This window comes from Panthera leo, chromosome D4 (genome assembly GCF_018350215.1).
Source record: "Panthera leo isolate Ple1 chromosome D4, P.leo_Ple1_pat1.1, whole genome shotgun sequence".
Classification (NCBI taxonomy): domain Eukaryota; kingdom Metazoa; phylum Chordata; class Mammalia; order Carnivora; family Felidae; genus Panthera; species Panthera leo.
The window spans coordinates 58317041-58334331 of NC_056691.1; the positions used below are offsets into that span (position 1 = coordinate 58317041).

Genomic DNA, 17291 nt, shown 5'->3' on the forward strand with positions numbered 1-17291 from the left:
CCTAATCTCGCTGGTCACCAGCATCCTCCTCCTCAACCAGCTCTCCTTCCTGCCAACTTTATTTACTCATTTACCGGGGTAGCTGTGCCATGCTCCACACACGTGAACCCACTCCAGCCACTGGGCTCAACCCTGCCCCACCCCCAATGCCCCTGCCCTCCTGCTCAGATGGCCAAGGATACACTTGTCACAGCCCAGCCTAAGGGCTCCCTTCAGCAGGACACCTTTCTCAACTGAACCACCCCCAGGTGTCTTTCTGTTTTCTCCAAGGTGGCAGCATTCAGGGTCTGCCCCCACCCCTGCTTGACAACACTCTTGTCTGTGACTGGATTCTCTTTTGTTCTCCAACTGATCCATGGGCTCCATTGGGCCATGAACTCTGCTGGAGAGCCCTCAATCTGATGTCAGCCCAAGTCAGGCCAACTTTAGGCATGCTAGCTAGGTGTCTCCTCTCACTGCCACACCCAGCTCAGCCCCTGTATAAACAACAATCATCATCATCATCATCAACACTTGCATGGCACTTAATATGTACCAGGCAAAAATCCAATAACAGTGTTTACATGCATTACATCATTTAATGCTCACTCTTATTCCCATCACCCCATTTTACAGATGAGGAGGAAACCAGGGCATGAAGAAGTTATGTAACTTGCCCCAAGTCACACAGCTAGTGAGAAACAGGATGGTGATTCAAAACTAGGCAACCTGGGGGTGCCTGGGTGGCTCTAAGCATCTAACTTGGGCTCAGGTCATGATCTCACGGTTCGTGAGTTCGAGCCCCGCATCGGGCTCTGTGCTTCACAGCTCAGAGCCTGGAGCCTGCTTCAGATTCTGTGTCTCCCTCTCTCTCTCTGCCTATCTCCTGCTCGCTCTCACTCTCTCTCTCTCTCAAAAATAAAGAAACATTAAAAAACTTAAAAACAAAACAAAACAATGGGCAGTCTGGCTCCAGAGTCCATGCTCTTAACCACGCAGCCTCCCTGCTTCACCACGTGGCTGCCCCAGCATCTTTGGCTACAAATGCTCTGGCAGTGGGTTGAGCTCTCACTGGCAGCGCAGCCCAAACCCCCCCCCCTCCCCCCCCCGCTTTATATTTCAACTACTATTCCCTGAGTGCTACCACGGGTCAGGCACTCTGCCAGGAACTGGGACACAGCAGTGAACAAAATGACATAGCTTTGGGTACCACACAACCCCTGTAAACTGCACAGACCTGAGGGGAAAGCAGATGAGGAAGGAGTAAACCACTAATTAAATTCCTTCAACTGTGCTTAGTATGACGAATGAAAGGAACACGATGCTTTGTGACAGGAGTGATGGGGTTCCTGGTTTAGATGGTGTGGTAGGCAGAATGATGCCCCCCCCCCCACCAAAGAGGTCTGCATCCTAATCCCTGGAACCTGGGAACATGGAAAGTTAGATACCAAAGGAGGATTGCTAAATAGCTGGCTGAAGATCAGGGGAGTGCCCTGGATTATCCAGGTGGGTCCAATAAAATCCCACGAGTCCTTACAAGTGGAAGAGGGAGGCTGGAGAGAGAAGCAGGAAGACGGCGTCACCATGAAGATTTGGCTCAGCGTCGCCAGCTTTGAAGATGGGGCACTGTGGCCACGAGGCAAGGAGTGCAGGTAGCATCTGCACGCTGGAAAAGGCAAGGAAACGATTCTCCCCCAGAGCCTCCTGGAGGAACACAGCCCTGCAGATGCCTTGACTTTTGCCCGTTGAGACCCATTTTGGACTTCTGACCTCCAGAACTGTAAGATGGTGAATGTATACATCATATTCTTTGTGGTACTCATTACACTAGAAACAGGAAAGTCATGTGCATTTGTTACGGGGAAGGCCCCTCGGAGGAGGTGAAATGCCCGGTCCAGTGACAGCGGCAGAGAGGGCTGAGAGGAAGCTGCACCTGCACCTCATCCCCTCGCCCCAGTCCACCAGGCACTATGCCTGCCCACCTCTCACTGTTGTTCCAGACCTCTGCACTGGCCTCAGGTTCCCGTTCCATCCACCCTCCCCTCCTTCCTCATGAAAATAAAAGGCATCAGCGAATTGGGCGATTTCACTGAAAAGCACCTAAGAAACACTGTACGCCTATCCATGGCAAGGAGAGTGCCCAGGACGGGAGGAACCTGCCATGCGCCTTCTAACACCTCCAATCGGCTTCTTGTCTATTGCAGCCCAAGGAAGGCAAACAGGACGTGGTCAGGATTTCTGGGCACTCTGGCCTATAGCTCCAAAACGGGGCCGTACATGGGGGCCATCCCTTACCGGTTCCTCTAAAAACCCATTCCCTTGCTGTTGAGACTCACTGGAACCAAAGGGCAGCGAACACCCTTCTTTCTCACCTGGCCTAGAAAATTTAAGGGTTTCAAATGCCATGTCGATCGATATCTGTTAGGTTGTATAAATATCTCCAGGCAGGAATCAACTAGTTATACCCATCAGGACACTGTGGAATCTTTGGGGCAAAACTTCTGGCATTTGCTAGGACTTGATGAAACTGAACTGTTTCCGTTCTAAGCTGATATGTGCCCTCTTTGCTTTATTCAATGTAGGGGATCAACAAAGGGCGGTACAGATTTTGCAGACCTGCAGAAACTGAATCTCCAAATACCGGAGAATATCAAGAAGCCCCGTTTTGCAGACATGGGGGTACCCCGAAGCCAGAAATGTCAGACGACACTCTGATGGCAGAAGCAGGATTGCAACAGAGTCCAAGCCCACAAGCTGGAATTTACAGAAAAATGCAATGCTGACTTTCTTCAGGGCCACGAGGTCAATTGCCCAAATGTACTCTGGAGGCAGTCCCTCCTCACTGTGTCCTAAAAGCAAACCTTCCACATGAAAGTCTTCCCTTAAAAAGAAGAGGTGGCAGCCAAATTTCCTAAAACCTAGAATGGAAAAAACAATTCAGAAGATTTCTGGTCTCCCTCTGGATTCACTGCTAGGCGAGGCAGGAGGACAGTTCCATAGAGTGAAACAGCCCGTTGCCATGTTACAGCCTCAGACAAAAGCAGGATAAACAATCTCCTTTTTTTTTTTTAATATTTATTTTGGGAGAGGAGGATTGGAGACAGTCCCAAGCAGGCTCTGAGCTGTCACAGCAGAGCCCAATGAGGGGCTCAAACTCACGAACCATGCGAGCATAAAGAGTCAGATGCTTAACCAATTGAGCCACTCAGTCACCTCTTCTCTCTCTCTCCCTCAATCTCTCTCCAAATGTTAAAAAAAAAAAATCTTCTAAAGCCTTGCTCAGTTTGGAGAAACAAACAGTACCGACATGCCCCCTGGGGGCCTATGACATGGCACCAACTTCAGCACTGCCACAATCAAATGAATGCCTCCCAGATTCAGAAGTCCAAGAGATTACGAATTTGAAATCTGGACAAATACAAAGTTGAAATCCTCAAACAGGTTGTGGTGTATTCATGCCCTAATCCCTGGAACCTGTGAATGTTACTTACATGGACAAAAAGGAGGAGTGGGGGGTTCCCTTTGTAAATATGATTAAGGACTTTAAAATGGGAAGAGTACCCTGGGTTACCCAGTTAGGCCCTAAATGCAGTCACGTGTGTCCTTCCAAGGGAGAGGGAGATGTGAAGGTGGAGTGAGGTGGCCACAGGCCAAGGAGCACCAGGGCTCCAAGGAGCACCACATGAATGGATCCTTCCATAAAGCCTCCAGAGGGAGCACAGCCCTGAGCTCCAAGACTGTGGGACCATCCATTTCTGTTGTTTTAAGCCAAGGTTTGCTGACTCGTCACAGGAACTGATACACGGTTTAGTATTAATTTTCTCTGCCTCCCTCCCTCAGCCACCACACACAAACGGGCCTATTATGTGCCAGGGACTGTGAGGGGTACAGAAGACAAGGCAGAGGGCCTGGACTTTATGAGCCCACCATCCAGTCGCATAGCTGACAAGGCCACAAATGTGCTGGGCTATGAGGCATAACAAAGCCAAGCATCCAGCATTATCCCCCAGGGGACGGCCACGCTGGAAGGTTTCATGGGGCAGGTGATGTTTCCGCTTGGCTCTGAAGGGTAAAGCTGGATCCTGACAGGTGGAGGCAGGAAGTAGTCTAAACCAAGGTCAAAGAGTGACACTGACTAATAAGTATGTGAGGCATGCTAGGAACCAGTGGGAGGTCAAAGAGAGGACAGGCTGGGAGACTTGACCAGAAAGGCAAGTTGAGGACAGATTGTGTGATGCCTGAATGGCAGGCCTAAGACCTACTCTCCTGTAAGGTGAGCTCTCTTTGTGCCAGCCCTGAGAGCAGTTCAGCAAACACCATGCATGTGAGCCAGCGCCCATGAAGCCACTCAAAAAACGGATTTGGTGGGGTGCATGGGTGGCTCAGTCAGTTAAGCATCCAACTCTTGATTTTGGCTCAGGTCATGATCTCACAGTCGTAAGATTGAGCCTTACATTGGGCTCTATGCTGAGCATGGGACCTGCCTGGGATTCTCTCCCTCTCTCTCTCTCTCTGCTTCTACCCTGCTCCTACATGTGTTCACCCCCTGCCTCTCTCTCTGTCTCTCAAAAAAAAAAAAAAAAAAAAGGTTTGGCAGTCATGTTGGAAACAGAGCTCCAAAGGTGTGCCATAGTTTGGACATTGAGGAAAAAGAACTAAGGATCGTGCCCACTGAGCGTGGAGTCCCAGCCCTGACACTGGGTCTGAAAATGAATGAGTGCTGGGGGGTGTATGAGAAGAAAAAGCATAAGGAGAAGAAAGGGAGAGAGGAGGAGGCAGACCTGGGGCTTCCTGCCAGAATGTTTGTGTTCCTCCCTCCACATTGTGCACCCTCCCTCTGTGCCAGGAAACCACGCCAGCAGGCCAAGCCTCTGATGGTACCTGTCCAGCTGCTGCCAGCAGGTTTGGTTAGACTGTGCCTTTGCTCAGGCCTGTGACTCCTGCTGCTGCTCTTAATAGGTGAGGAACCGCCATCGGTTCCCACGGGGGTCTCTGCCAGGTCCGTGCCCATTTGGATCTTGAGCCTAGTAATTAGGTCTAGAGGAATCACAGGGGCCGGGGGGACAGCTCTGTTTGGATAGACTCAAGAAAGCTCAACTGCTTCTCTGAACTTGGCCTCTTTGGGGTCTGCAGTGGGGAGCCAGTGAGGCCGGCTGGGAGGCTTCAGCCTTACCTGCCAACGTGTCCTCAGGAGAGGGCCTGGGGCGGCTGCCTCCCCGTCTGCCATCAGTGAGAAGCTTGTGTTGATGGAACCAGAGCACACAGAGGAGCACGGGACAGAGGAAGGAGTGCTGAACCGGGGGGCAAAGACCCAGACCCAAACCCTCCCACCTGTAAGCTATTTGGCCCTGGGCAGTTCCCTAACCGCTCTAAGTCTCTGCTTCCCCTTTTGGAAAATGGGGATTCGATTCCTACCCAGCCCACTTCACAGGGCTGGAACAATAAAAGGTTCCTGGGAAAGCATTTTGCCTTTTATAAAGTGCCATGTTAAGTATGAGGGGCCGTTAGCAGAGAGGACTTGGGCTCCATCTCCTGAGAGTGGGGCTGGGCAAGAGTTTGGGTCCCACCGCCTCTGTCCGCCTCATGCACAGCACTTCCCTATGCTCTGAGGGGCTGTGGGCCCCTCCTCACAGCAGAAAGACAGAGGCTTCTCGCAGGTGTGAACCTGGCAGGCCTCCCTGGCACTGGCAAGGCCCAGGGCAAGGGCCCACACAAAGGCCATTTCCCATATGTCTCATATTTAAAAGTCATAAATCAAGCTAACAAACCGTTAAATGAAATATGCTCTGTCCTCCTACCTTGTTAAATACATCTCTGTAGCAACCTGGAAGGCCAAGAGTGAATTCAGAACTCTGGAATTCCTTGGTATCCGTGCCAGGACCTGGCTGAGTGGAGAAGCCTGGCCAGGCGCTGATCTGCCCCACCTCCCTTCCCACCCCTAGCCTCACTCATCATCCTACGGGGCTTCACACGCAGATGTGAACATCTGATCTCACATTCAAGTTCTGTCCACATCCCCCACCAGTCCTCGGGCCCAGGGTGCACATGCCCGTGACATGGGCTGGGGAAGAGGCTGGGAGAGGCATGGGGCTATTTGGGCCGGACCACTAGGGTGGGCTAGAAGGAGGGGCTCAGGCACCAGGTAAATGACTCAGAAAAAGAGACTTAAAAGAAGCGTCACAACATCCAACCCTGTCCTGATTTTTCCCCTGATTTTTTAAAACATTTTTCAAAAAATGATACTTTGGGTTTCCCTACTATGCTCATGCCCTTTAGTACACAGCCAGCCAGCACCGTGATGATGTGCTGTCCTTCCCCATACCTTTCTACAAGAGGAGACGCAGTGGCCTCCTTGCCAATGTCTTTAAAGAAACTGACACATTGCTGGCCCGAGGGGATAAGGTTTCAGTGGCCACAGGGTATTCAGCTTAGAATCAAGTGACAAACCCATCAGCCAACATCCTGTCTGTGCTGAGCACATGGTCCTCAACCCCAAGGAGTCAGGCTGCTGGGAGCGCCTGGGGATGGGGTCTCCTGGCGTTTGAGTCATTTAAATTGGGTGGGGGAGGATGGAGGAGGATCCCTACTGAGCACTGACTGGTCAACCTTTGGCCAGGTCCTGCACCCTTCTGTTCAGGCTATCTGTGTGGCCAACAAGGGACTGTGTGAGTGACAGTCAAGGCTCCTCTTGCTTCTCCTGAGTTCACCGCTGGCCCCACCGAAGGCCCAGTTGCAGAGAAAGAGGCTGAGAGCGCAGACCTCTGCCTGATTTATTCAGGTCCACTTCTCAGAAGCGCAGAGGTCACCCAGGCTGTTTGGGGGGATGCCCCCCCCCGAAACCCCATCCGCTGCCTGCTGTGGAGACGCCGACAGTGCAAACTCACCAGGCACCATCCCTGTCAGCGTCGGTGCTGAGTAGCTGCCTTGTCCGGCGGGGGGGACGTGCGGAGGGTACCCGGGGAGGGTCGTGCTCGCCAAGTCACGGCCTGAGGAATCAAAGCAACAAATCACGGGGTGAGTGTCTCCGTGGCCAGCCGCTCATGTCCACAGCTCCTGGGACATCTGCACATTTGTCACGTCTGGGCGCTGAACGCCAGCGTGCGGCACCCCCCCCCATCACTCATGCATGCACACACACACATGCACACACGCACACACGCACACACGCACACCCCTCCAGCCACCCTGGCTCCACTCAGCAGGAACCCGGGCCAGCTCTGCTGCTTCCCTGGGAAAATGGAGCTCAGGCCAGCTCACTTTGCAAGAGCTAGAGTAGCACTTGGACTTCTCCCCCTCCGCACCTTTGCTTCTGCTGTGCCTCAGCACGAAGCACCCTCTCCTCCAACCGCGGGCAACCCAACACCGCCCACCTTCAAAGCCCATCTCAAACACCTCCCTCCTCCTCCTGCTCCTCCTCAGACCCCTGACTGAATTCCTCCTTCGGCCTCCAGCTAGTCAGTCACTCAACAAAGGTGCAGGAAATGTACTTCCTCACACCAGACACTGTTCCGGGCCCGGGACGTGGAGACTCAGGCCTCGGCTGTTGCAGGCAGACCCTCTGTGCTCCTCTCCCTTTGCAGGCTACCAGCTCCCGGGTGGCAGGGCATTCATGCACCACAGAGGTTGGTGCCTGGTGGGCCCTGAGTAAATGCAGAATGAATGGTGTGCAAATGTGCTGGATTTCACGCGATGCAGAAGAAACCGCAGGCAGCAGAACTCGGCGAGGGAGGTGCCACTGAGGTGCGCCTGCCACTTAGGGAAAAAGAGCCACAGCCCTTTCAGGCATTGCCAGTTACGTGAACGTGACAAGGTGTTCATGCGTAAGGCAGTACCCCGGATCTTGGGCGATCAGACTGTTCTGTGGTTATATGTGTTGGGCCCTGAGGACAAAACCCCACCCTAGTGGGTGGAAGTAGGTTGCTCCTGGAAAGAAGGAGATGCACTGGCCTTAGCCATCCCGGGAAGCAGGTGGGAAATGAGGTAGCCTTGGGACAAGGGAGGGAAAGTGGAGCCTTGACCTCCTCTGAATGTGGACGCTGAAGACTGGGTGGGGGCTCCTGACCATGAAGAGCCAGACCAGGTACCAGGACCCTCCCCTGGGGCCCAGCAGGATGGTGCAGGCTCTACCACAAGTAGATGGCTCTGAGTTCAGCCCCATTAGCAGGTGGCCCAAGGGGAGGGACCAAAGAATCACTCCCAACACTCCCCAAAGAATCCAAGCCAGCACATGGTATGAGCCGTGAATGTTCCCCAGATAAACCAACAGCCTTTCTAGTGCCAGTCATTCAAAGACTGTCCAGCCAGCAGCCAGAGGCTGCCTCATTTCACAGGGTTCTGCTTACCTTCCAGAACCTTATGGAACACCAGGCATGTGGCTGCCCCTTTCCTCTGCTCGCCACCACCCTGGCTTTGGACTGGGCATCCTAGCTTGTGACAAGCACTGCTCATGTCTCGTTGTATGAGGCATTGTAAGGGGAGCAAATGAACTGCACACATGACTCCCCACAAGAGCTGACATTAAACAGAAAACTGGAATTGGCAGAACTGACCGTTTACAAAGTGATTTAAGGAGGTCCCCCCACCTGCCCTCTTATACCTTCCCATCTCATCCTCCTCAAACCCAGCACCCACAGCCCTCTATGGCAGCTCCTCTCTCTAGAGTGTAAGCTCCAGGGTCAAGTCGCTAAGGTCTTTGTGCGCTAAGGTCGGATGGCATAGGCCTGCAAAAATCTACTGTCTCATTAATCAAACGAGGTTAGAAAGAAATATTTGTTAAGTGAATGAAGGAAGAGGTCCTGTTGGAGCAGCAGAGCTCTCTGGAGCCTAGAACAGTCCCTCCATTTGTGGTCAAGAATCAGTGAAGGGAGGGCCCTTGAAGCTCTTCTTGACCAACCCCTGTTGCCATTCTGCAGATGGAAAAGCTGAGACCCACGGTGGGTGGGGGGCAAATGGCTCAGGTTCCACAGGGAGCAGATGGCAGAGCAGGGACCTCAGCCCACATTTCCTAACATCAACCCAGGACCCTCCTCTACCTTAAGCAACATCGTGGTGGGGGTGGGAAGAGCACTCACACCCAACACAGAGCCCTCTCCACACTGTCACGGAGACTTGGTGACCCGAGGGCTGCTGCAAAGGAAGAGGAGTGACCATAAGTGTCAGACTAGTTGGTACAAGATCAAAATGCCAGGGGCCAGACAGTGAGACATATAGAGAAAGCAGCCATGGCTGGGCTGTTCCGATGGGTGTGGAGCTCTGGTCCCCAGCACCACCCCCAGGCTCATGCCCCCTGCCCCCGATGATGTCAACAAACCATAAACATTTACATTGAAATTATGAATGCCAGTCTCTAGGGGCGCCTGGGTGGCTCAGTCAGTTAAGCGTCCGACTTTGACTCAGGTCATGATCTTGCAGTCTGTGGGTTCGAGCCCCACGTCAGGCTCTGTGCTGACAGCTCAGAGCCTGGAGCCTACTTCGGATTCTGTGTGTGTCTCTCTCTCCGCCCCTCCCCCACTTGTGCTCTCTCTCTTAATAGTAAATAAACATTAAAAAAAAATACATACATACATACATACATACCAGTCCCTGTTCTCAGTCTCTGAAATCATTAGCTCATTTAACCCTCAGCAACCCTAAAAGGTAAGGTGCTGATACTTCTCCCATTTCACTGGATAATGAGACAGAGAAAGGGCAAGTACTTTGTTCAAGGTTGCACAGTAAGGACCAGGATTTGAAGCCAAGTGGCCCAATGTCAGAGGTCACACATTTAGCCACTCCACTTCACTGCCATACACATACACCTGCTATGCTTCTGACCACGAGTCCAGAGGCTCCAGGTATCTCTCAGCTGGGACACCCAGGCTGAGCCTTGCCTTCGGCACACTGTCACCATTGCTTATTGGCTCTATCATGCAAAAGAAAATTCAGCTACACAGATTTTGTGGATATATGTGTAGGGATAGGAGCCAAGACCACATCAGAGGGAGGCCAAATCTGCCTCTTGAAAGACAGTGGGCGCTGGGGCGCCTGTGTGGCTCAGTCAGTTAAGCGTCTGACTTCGGCTCAGGTCATGATCTCATGGTTCATGAGTTCAAGTCCCACAGCAGGCTCTCTGCTGTCAGCACAGAGCCCACTTTGGACCTTCTGTCCCCCCTCTCTCTCTGCACCTCTCCTGCTCATGCTCCTTCTCTCAAAAATAAATAAACATTAAAAAAAAAAAAAAAAGAGGGCATTATCCTGACAGGAGGCCTCCTGTGCAGGTAGTGCATGGGGGCCAAGCCTCATGAGGTCCACATCCCACCAGGTTGCCTGAGATTTGGAAAAGAGGGTCCTGGGCTGAGAATGGACTTGCCCAAGGACACTCAGCTGATTTCAGAAAAGGCTGGGACTGGATCACAGCTCTCCTGCCTCCTGCGATTAGGTTCTTTCTTGAACAGAGGCTGTGCCTTTAGTCAGAACCCCAACAGTTTCTGCCACTCTTACACATGCTTTAAAACCTTGATCCCTAAAGCAGAAAATGCAGTGCCTCACCAAAGCACTTAACTCAGGAAGCCAGATAAAAAAGTAATAAAATGAACTGAAGGAAAGAAGGAGGAAGGAATCGATAAAGAAAAAGCAGAAAATAATGAATTAGGAAAGTGAAAAAAGCAGACACAACAATAAATGCAACCAAGAATTGTTATTTGAAAAGACCAATAAGATAGACAAACCCAGGGCAAGATCCAAAAAGGAAGACACAAACATCGAGATAAGGAATGAGAAGATACAACCACAGACGTGGAAGAGATGATATTTAAAAATATTTTTTAAATGCAAAAGATGCTCTACATTAATAAATGTGGAAATCTCAACAAAAAGTATATTTTTCTAGGAAAACATAAATTACCAAAATTAACTCAAGAAGTAGAAAACATTGGGGCGCCTGGGTGGCTCAGTCGGTTAAGCGGCCGACTTCAGCTCAGGTCATGATCTCGCGGTCCGTGAGTTCAAGCCCCGCGTCGGGCTCTGTGCTGACAGCTCAGAGCCTGGAGCCTGTTTCAGATTCTGTGTCTCCCTCTCTCTGACCCTCCCCCATTCATGCTCTGTCTCTCTCTGTCTCAAAAATAAATAAACGTTTAAAAAAAAAAAAAAAGAAGTAGAAAACATGAACACCCCAACTGCCTTGGCCGAAACAGAAAAAGTTGTGTTTTTTAATTTATTTTTTAATATAAGATGACTTATTCACTTAGCTTTCAGGCAAGTTTCTTGTTTGTTTTGTTTTGGGGAAGTTCTTTGAAACCTTCAAAGGACACATACTTTTGTTATTAAACTGTTCCAGGATATATAAAACTAAAGGAAATCTTCCCAATTCATTTTCCCAGCTAGCATAATCCTGCTATGAAAACTTAACAAAGGTGTACAAAAATGAAAATTAAAGGGTAATGTCACAATTTATTAATATACATGCAAAAAATCTACTGTCTCGATAATCAAATGAGGTTAGAAAGAATAATATACCATGAACAAATAAGGTTTATTCCAGGTATGCAAGGATGATTCAGTATTAAAGCATTGGTTGGGAAATCATAGTAACACATCAAAAGTTGAAAAACATATGATTATATCAAAGCTGATGGAAAGCTTTTCTTATGTGGAAAAGGCATTGGCTAATAAATTCAATACTAATTCCTTCCGATACCTCTCGGTAAGTATACTTCTTTGATCTGGTATTGATCTTAAATCTTGAGTCAACATCATACTTAATTGGTGAAATACTTGAAACATTCTTTATTAAAATAAAAAAAACATGTCAAGGAAACCTGTTATCACTGAAAACTGTTCTGAAAATTTTAGCCAGTACAAGAAGACAAGATAGAGACACAAGGATAAGCACTGGGAGTAGGGGAAACACCAAAATTTCAGTAGCTGGGTATACCGTGAGCCTGGAAAGTCAGCTCATCTGAACCAGTGAAAAGGTTTGGCAAGGCAGCTGGGTAATGGATGTCTAGAATCGGACACTTAACCGACTGAGCCACCCAGGCGCCCCAGCGCCCTCTGTCTTTCAAGAGGCAGATTTGGCCTCTCTCTGATGTGGTCCTGGCTCCTATCCCTACACATACATCATCTTGAATGAATGGTAATCTCACACCAAAATGTAGGGAAAACATAATATGAAACTATTTTAGACCAGGTAAATTTAGTTTTATGAAAAACAGAAAAGAAACCCTTTGAAGTTCTTCCTACTAGAGGCACTGAGTGCTTCTTTGCCCTTTCAGTTTGGGCTCAGTCACGTGCCTCACCTTGGCCAATGACATGTTAGTAGACACTCAGCAAGCAGAAGCTTATTATATGCTTGTGTGGCTGCGTGTGCGCCTGTGCACTTCTGCCATCGCCATGAGAATAGGCTCGGGCTAGCCTACCACAAATAGGAAGGGAACGTGTGGGCAGACCTGGACCCAGTCTACCACTGGAGCCAAGCCCAGCCTTGATCAGCCAACCCCCAGCCAACCTCCAGGTACATGAGCAAGAAGAAACGACTGTTGTTTTAAGCCCTGAACATTGGGGTGGAGTTTGCTAAGCAGCAGTATTGTGGCAATAGTTGATTGATACAAGACTTCGTAAATGTTAACTGTTCTTGTTTTCATCATTATTCTCTGCTTGAGAATACTCTGCCTGGGACTTTCTAAGGACATCTGTCTAAATCTGAGCAGAGGATGGACACCATCTGGTGGGAACCCACAGAGTAAATTTAACCCTCACATTTGCTTTGATGCCCAAGAGGACTCTTCTGGCACTGAGCTGGGCATGTCACCACAAGACCAGTCAACACAAGACAGCTAAGAGGCTACTGCTCTTTAGCTCTAATTCAAGCCTCTAGACTCAATGGAATACCAGAATTAATGCTTCTGAATTCAATATAAAACTTCAAAACACATAGTTATGTCTTTTTATTTTTGCCAAGGAAGAAATGGCTTATATCATTTGCAATAGCACTGAATATTATTGATAGCATATAATATATTTGCAAATAATTGATCTGGGTTCTTAACATAACTGTTCTTATTAATGGCACATAAGTACATCCTGGACAATTCATGTGTTGCTTCCTCTTCCCAGACAGAATAATCAAGACTTGGCCTTGTTCACTATTACCAAAGAGTCCATATGGATCTTTCACCAAGACAAAGGATGTTCTCTGAATTAATTTAAAATAACTTGTCTTTTTCAACCCTGAGGGAAGGAACCTACCCCTGTTATATGAACGAGGAAACTGAGGCTCAAAGATGAGTCTGACTGACCTACAGTCACAGAGTAAGGGGTAGAACAGCTCATGACACATGACTTCTAGTTAAATGCTATTTCTGAAGGATTACTCAGAATGTACCCCCTCAAGGAGACAAGCCCTCCTGGAGGTTAAAACAGTCTACAAAGTGTGATACCAGCACATGAATAGACAGAAAACCAATGGAACAGAATAGAAAGTCTAGAAATAGACCCAACTATTATATATGGAAATCTAACATATGACAAAGGCAAGGTCTCAAATCACTTGGAAAAATATGGCTTTTTATTAAGTGGCGTTAGGATGACTGGAGAGCCATTAAAAAAGAAAAAGATAGGGGCGCCTGGGTGGCTCAGTCGGTTAAGCGTCCGACTTCAGCTCAGGTCACGATCTCACGGTCCGTGAGTTCGAGCCCCGCGTCGGGCTCTGGGCTGTGGCTCAGAGCCTGGAGCCTGCTTCTGATTCTGTGTCTCCCTCTCTCTCTGCCCTTCCCCCGTTCATGCTCTGTCTCTCTCTGTCTCAAAAATAAATAAACGTTAAAAAAAATTTTTTTTTAAAGAAAAAGATAAAATAGACGGACTCTTCATACTATATACCAGAATAAACTCCATATGATTCTGAGATCTAAATACAAAAACTAAAACCATGCAAATACTAAATGAAAATATCGGTGAATTCCCCTCCTGTTTGTAGGGAGAGGCTTTCTAACCATGACTCAAAACCAGATGCACACACCAGCTACAAAAATTAACTCAAAATGGGTCAAACACCAAAATGTAAGAGCTAAAACCATAGCACTCACAGAAGAAAACAGAGGCATACATCCTTATGGCCGTGGATTAGGCAATCGTTTCTTAGATATGACAAAGACAACAAAATAAAAATTAGCTCCACTGAACTTTATAAAAATTTAAAACTTATGTGCTTCAAAGGACATCATCAAGAAAGTAAAAAGACCCAGAGAATGGGAGAAGAATATTCGCAAGTCCTATATCTGATAAAGGACTTGTTTCTAGAAAATACAAAGCATTCTTACAGCTCAATAATAAAGACAACCCAATTTAAAAATGGGCAAAGGATCTGAATAAAATAAGATATACAAATGGCCAATAAATACACGAAGAGACATTCAACATCATTAGCTATCAACAAAATGTATATCAAAACCACAACAAGACACCACTTCATACTCACTAGGATAGCCATAGTCAAAAAGGTTATGACAAGCATTGACCAAAGATGTGGAAAATTTGAACCATTATACACCTCTGGTGAGAATGTAAAACTGTGCAACCATTTGGAAAAGCCTGGCAGTTCCTCAAAACGTTAAGTGTAGAGTTACCATGTGACCCAGCAATTCCACTCCTAGGTATATACCCACGAGATATAAAAAACTGTGTCTCTACAAAAATGTGTACATGAATGTGCAAAGCTGTATTCTTCATAATAGCCAGAAAGTGGAATCGGTAGCTACTATGCCTATGTATCAAGAACCTGTAAGAATTAAAGGGAAAAGGCCAAAAATCCCATGGAAAATCGGGCAAAATTCATGAACAGAAAACTCACCAGAATATATATATACCCGTATGTGCATTTACCCTTCCGACATGGAATCCTACTTCTAAGGATCTACCTTACACATACACACACCTTCAGCAATGCACAAATGCATATGCACAGGTTAGTCACTGCAACATTATCTGTAATTACAAAATACCAGAAACTATATCTAAAGGCCCGGACATAGAGAAATGAGTGAATAAACTGTGGTGCATATACACGATGGAGTACTGTGCAACTGTACAAAAGATGAAGTGGACCTGTGCCAGGCACAGCTGAAGCCCAGGAGCGAAACGCTGGCCTCCCCAGGTCAAAGTCCTTATGGAAGTTCAAGTTCAGGTTCTAAATGGCCAATGGAAAGCCTTGGAGGGACAATGGTAGGGAAGAGAGAAGAGTAGATTACTAATCCTGGAGGTGCATGAGATTGGAATGCTCAAAATACAAAGAAGTGAAGGGAAGGTGTGAATTCTCAGGATGCATCTGCATCTGGGGAGAGGGTGAGACTAAGGCAGGCCTGGCCGACACTGTGGAGGAAGTGACCTCCAGAGGGCAGACCCATCCCCAGGGAGGAGATGCTCAAGCCAGCACTGAGGGTGTCGGGGCTCGAATGGGCCATAAAGCCATCTGCCTTTCACACAGGCCCCCCAGGTGCCTCCAGAGCTGCATCTAGACTCCTCATTGGCAGCAGAGGGGGGCGGGGGAGGAAGGGGGTTGGAATTTGGAGTCACACAGGCCTAGGTTCAAATCTTAGCACCAGCGGGGCACCTGGGTGGCTCGGACGGTTAAGAATTCGACTTCAGCTCAGGTCATGATCTCACGGTTTGTGGGTTCGAACCCCGCATCAGGCTCTGTGCTCTGGCTCAGAGCCTGGAGCCTGCTTCGGATTCTGTGTGTCTCTCTCTCTCCCTGCCCCTTCCCTGCTCTCTCTCTCTCTCTCTCTCTCTCTCTCTCAGAAATGAATAAACATTAAAAAAATGAATTTAAAAAAAATCTTAGCACCACCAATTACTAGCTGTGTGAACTTTGGCAAGTAACAATACAATCATTCAAACCTCGGTCTTCCTTTTATAATTGGAGAAAGAGAGTATCTATTGGGAGTGAAAGAGTGGTCCTTGCTGTGAAAGTGTTAAACATGTCTGCAAATACTTTGCCACCCTTCTCATAGGACAGTGGGGTCTACATCCCCTTGCCTTGAATCTGGGCCACCTTGGTGACTGGTCAACCAAGAGAACAACAGCTTCCCTAGAGGTTCCTAGGAGTCAGGCCCTGGGCACCTGTATGTGCCTTATGTCAGTCAGCACTCACAACGATCCCAGAGGTGGGTGCTGTTATTATCCTCATTTTATAGATGAGGAAACAAAGCCTCCAAACAGTTGATGTGCCCTAAGTTCCCACAGCTGATAGTCATGAAAGCTAACATTTTTGTAGCACTTACTATAAACCAGGCCCTGTTCTAACACTAGGTGGTGTTCTAAACACTGTTCACTGTGCTTTTTAGATCTCAACTCCTTTAATCCTCAAAAATTCTGTAAGATAAATTCTATTATTATGCCCATTTTATGGATGTGGAAATTAAAACAGAGAGATTAGTTACCTGTCCAAGGTCCCACAGCTAGTAAGACATGGAGCCATATCCACGCCTAGGCATTCTGGCACCAGATTCCCTCACATTGCTCCAAAATACGGGGCACTTGTGCTTTTCCTGCCTCCAGACTGGAGGTCCCCGGAAGCAAGAGCTGCTTGAGTCCCTCCTTCCGCTATCCTGGCCCAGCACATAACAGGTGCTCAGAAAATGTCTGGCAAGACGAAATTAGTCAAATGACATTGGTTTTACCATCTGAAAGAAACTTTGCATATCTCACCAACATCTCAGAAAGCCTTTCATCATGAACTCCACAGAATAACCAGGCCTAATGTATCCTTTTTTTTTTTTTTTTTTTTTTTTTTTTTGCTTGGATACAACTTTTTCTTTTTTATACAGCCCATTTCTAGGTAGGCTCTATGTACACTAATGGGGGGAAATGTGAATCCAATTAACTTCAAATTTAGCTCGTAATGAACTTATCTCATTTTGCTACCAGCTCGGTTCTCATCGTGTGGCAGTAATTAACCACTGGGGGTTGTCACTCCCAGACACATGACACGGAGATCCTCCCAGCCCCTTGCTTCAAACCCTTCCAGAATTCATTACCCTGACAGTATGAAAACCCTTCACTTTGAATACCACAGGGCACCAACCAAACTCCCCCTCTATCTACCTGACTGAGTGAGAGAAGGAAAGCCACTGAGAAGCATGAATTATTGGGGACAAGATGGCCGGTGAGAGCAGGATGCTGATAATGACTCGATGGCCAGAGAGGGTCCACCTGCCTTGACAGCACTGGGCCAGGGTTCCTGCCAGAGGAGAGGGATCTCCACACACAAGCTATGAGGAATATGGTAGAGCTGGTCAAGAAAGGCAAAGTCCCAAACTGGCCGTGCCATTCACTGGGGA

The 17291-nt window shown here is 48.2% G+C and overlaps 1 protein-coding gene across 2 annotated transcripts in view; it reads right to left on the bottom strand.

Moving 5' to 3' along the window:
* The window catches only part of PAX5 (paired box 5), a 187754-nt gene that overhangs the window by 34082 nt on the left and 136381 nt on the right, over positions 1 to 17291 (bottom strand). For both annotated transcript variants that reach the window (XM_042913784.1, XM_042913782.1), the window contains one exon: positions 6864 to 6965. In XM_042913784.1, the coding sequence (XP_042769718.1) occupies positions 6864 to 6965 (102 nt within the window). The remainder of the gene's footprint in view (positions 1 to 6863; positions 6966 to 17291) is intronic.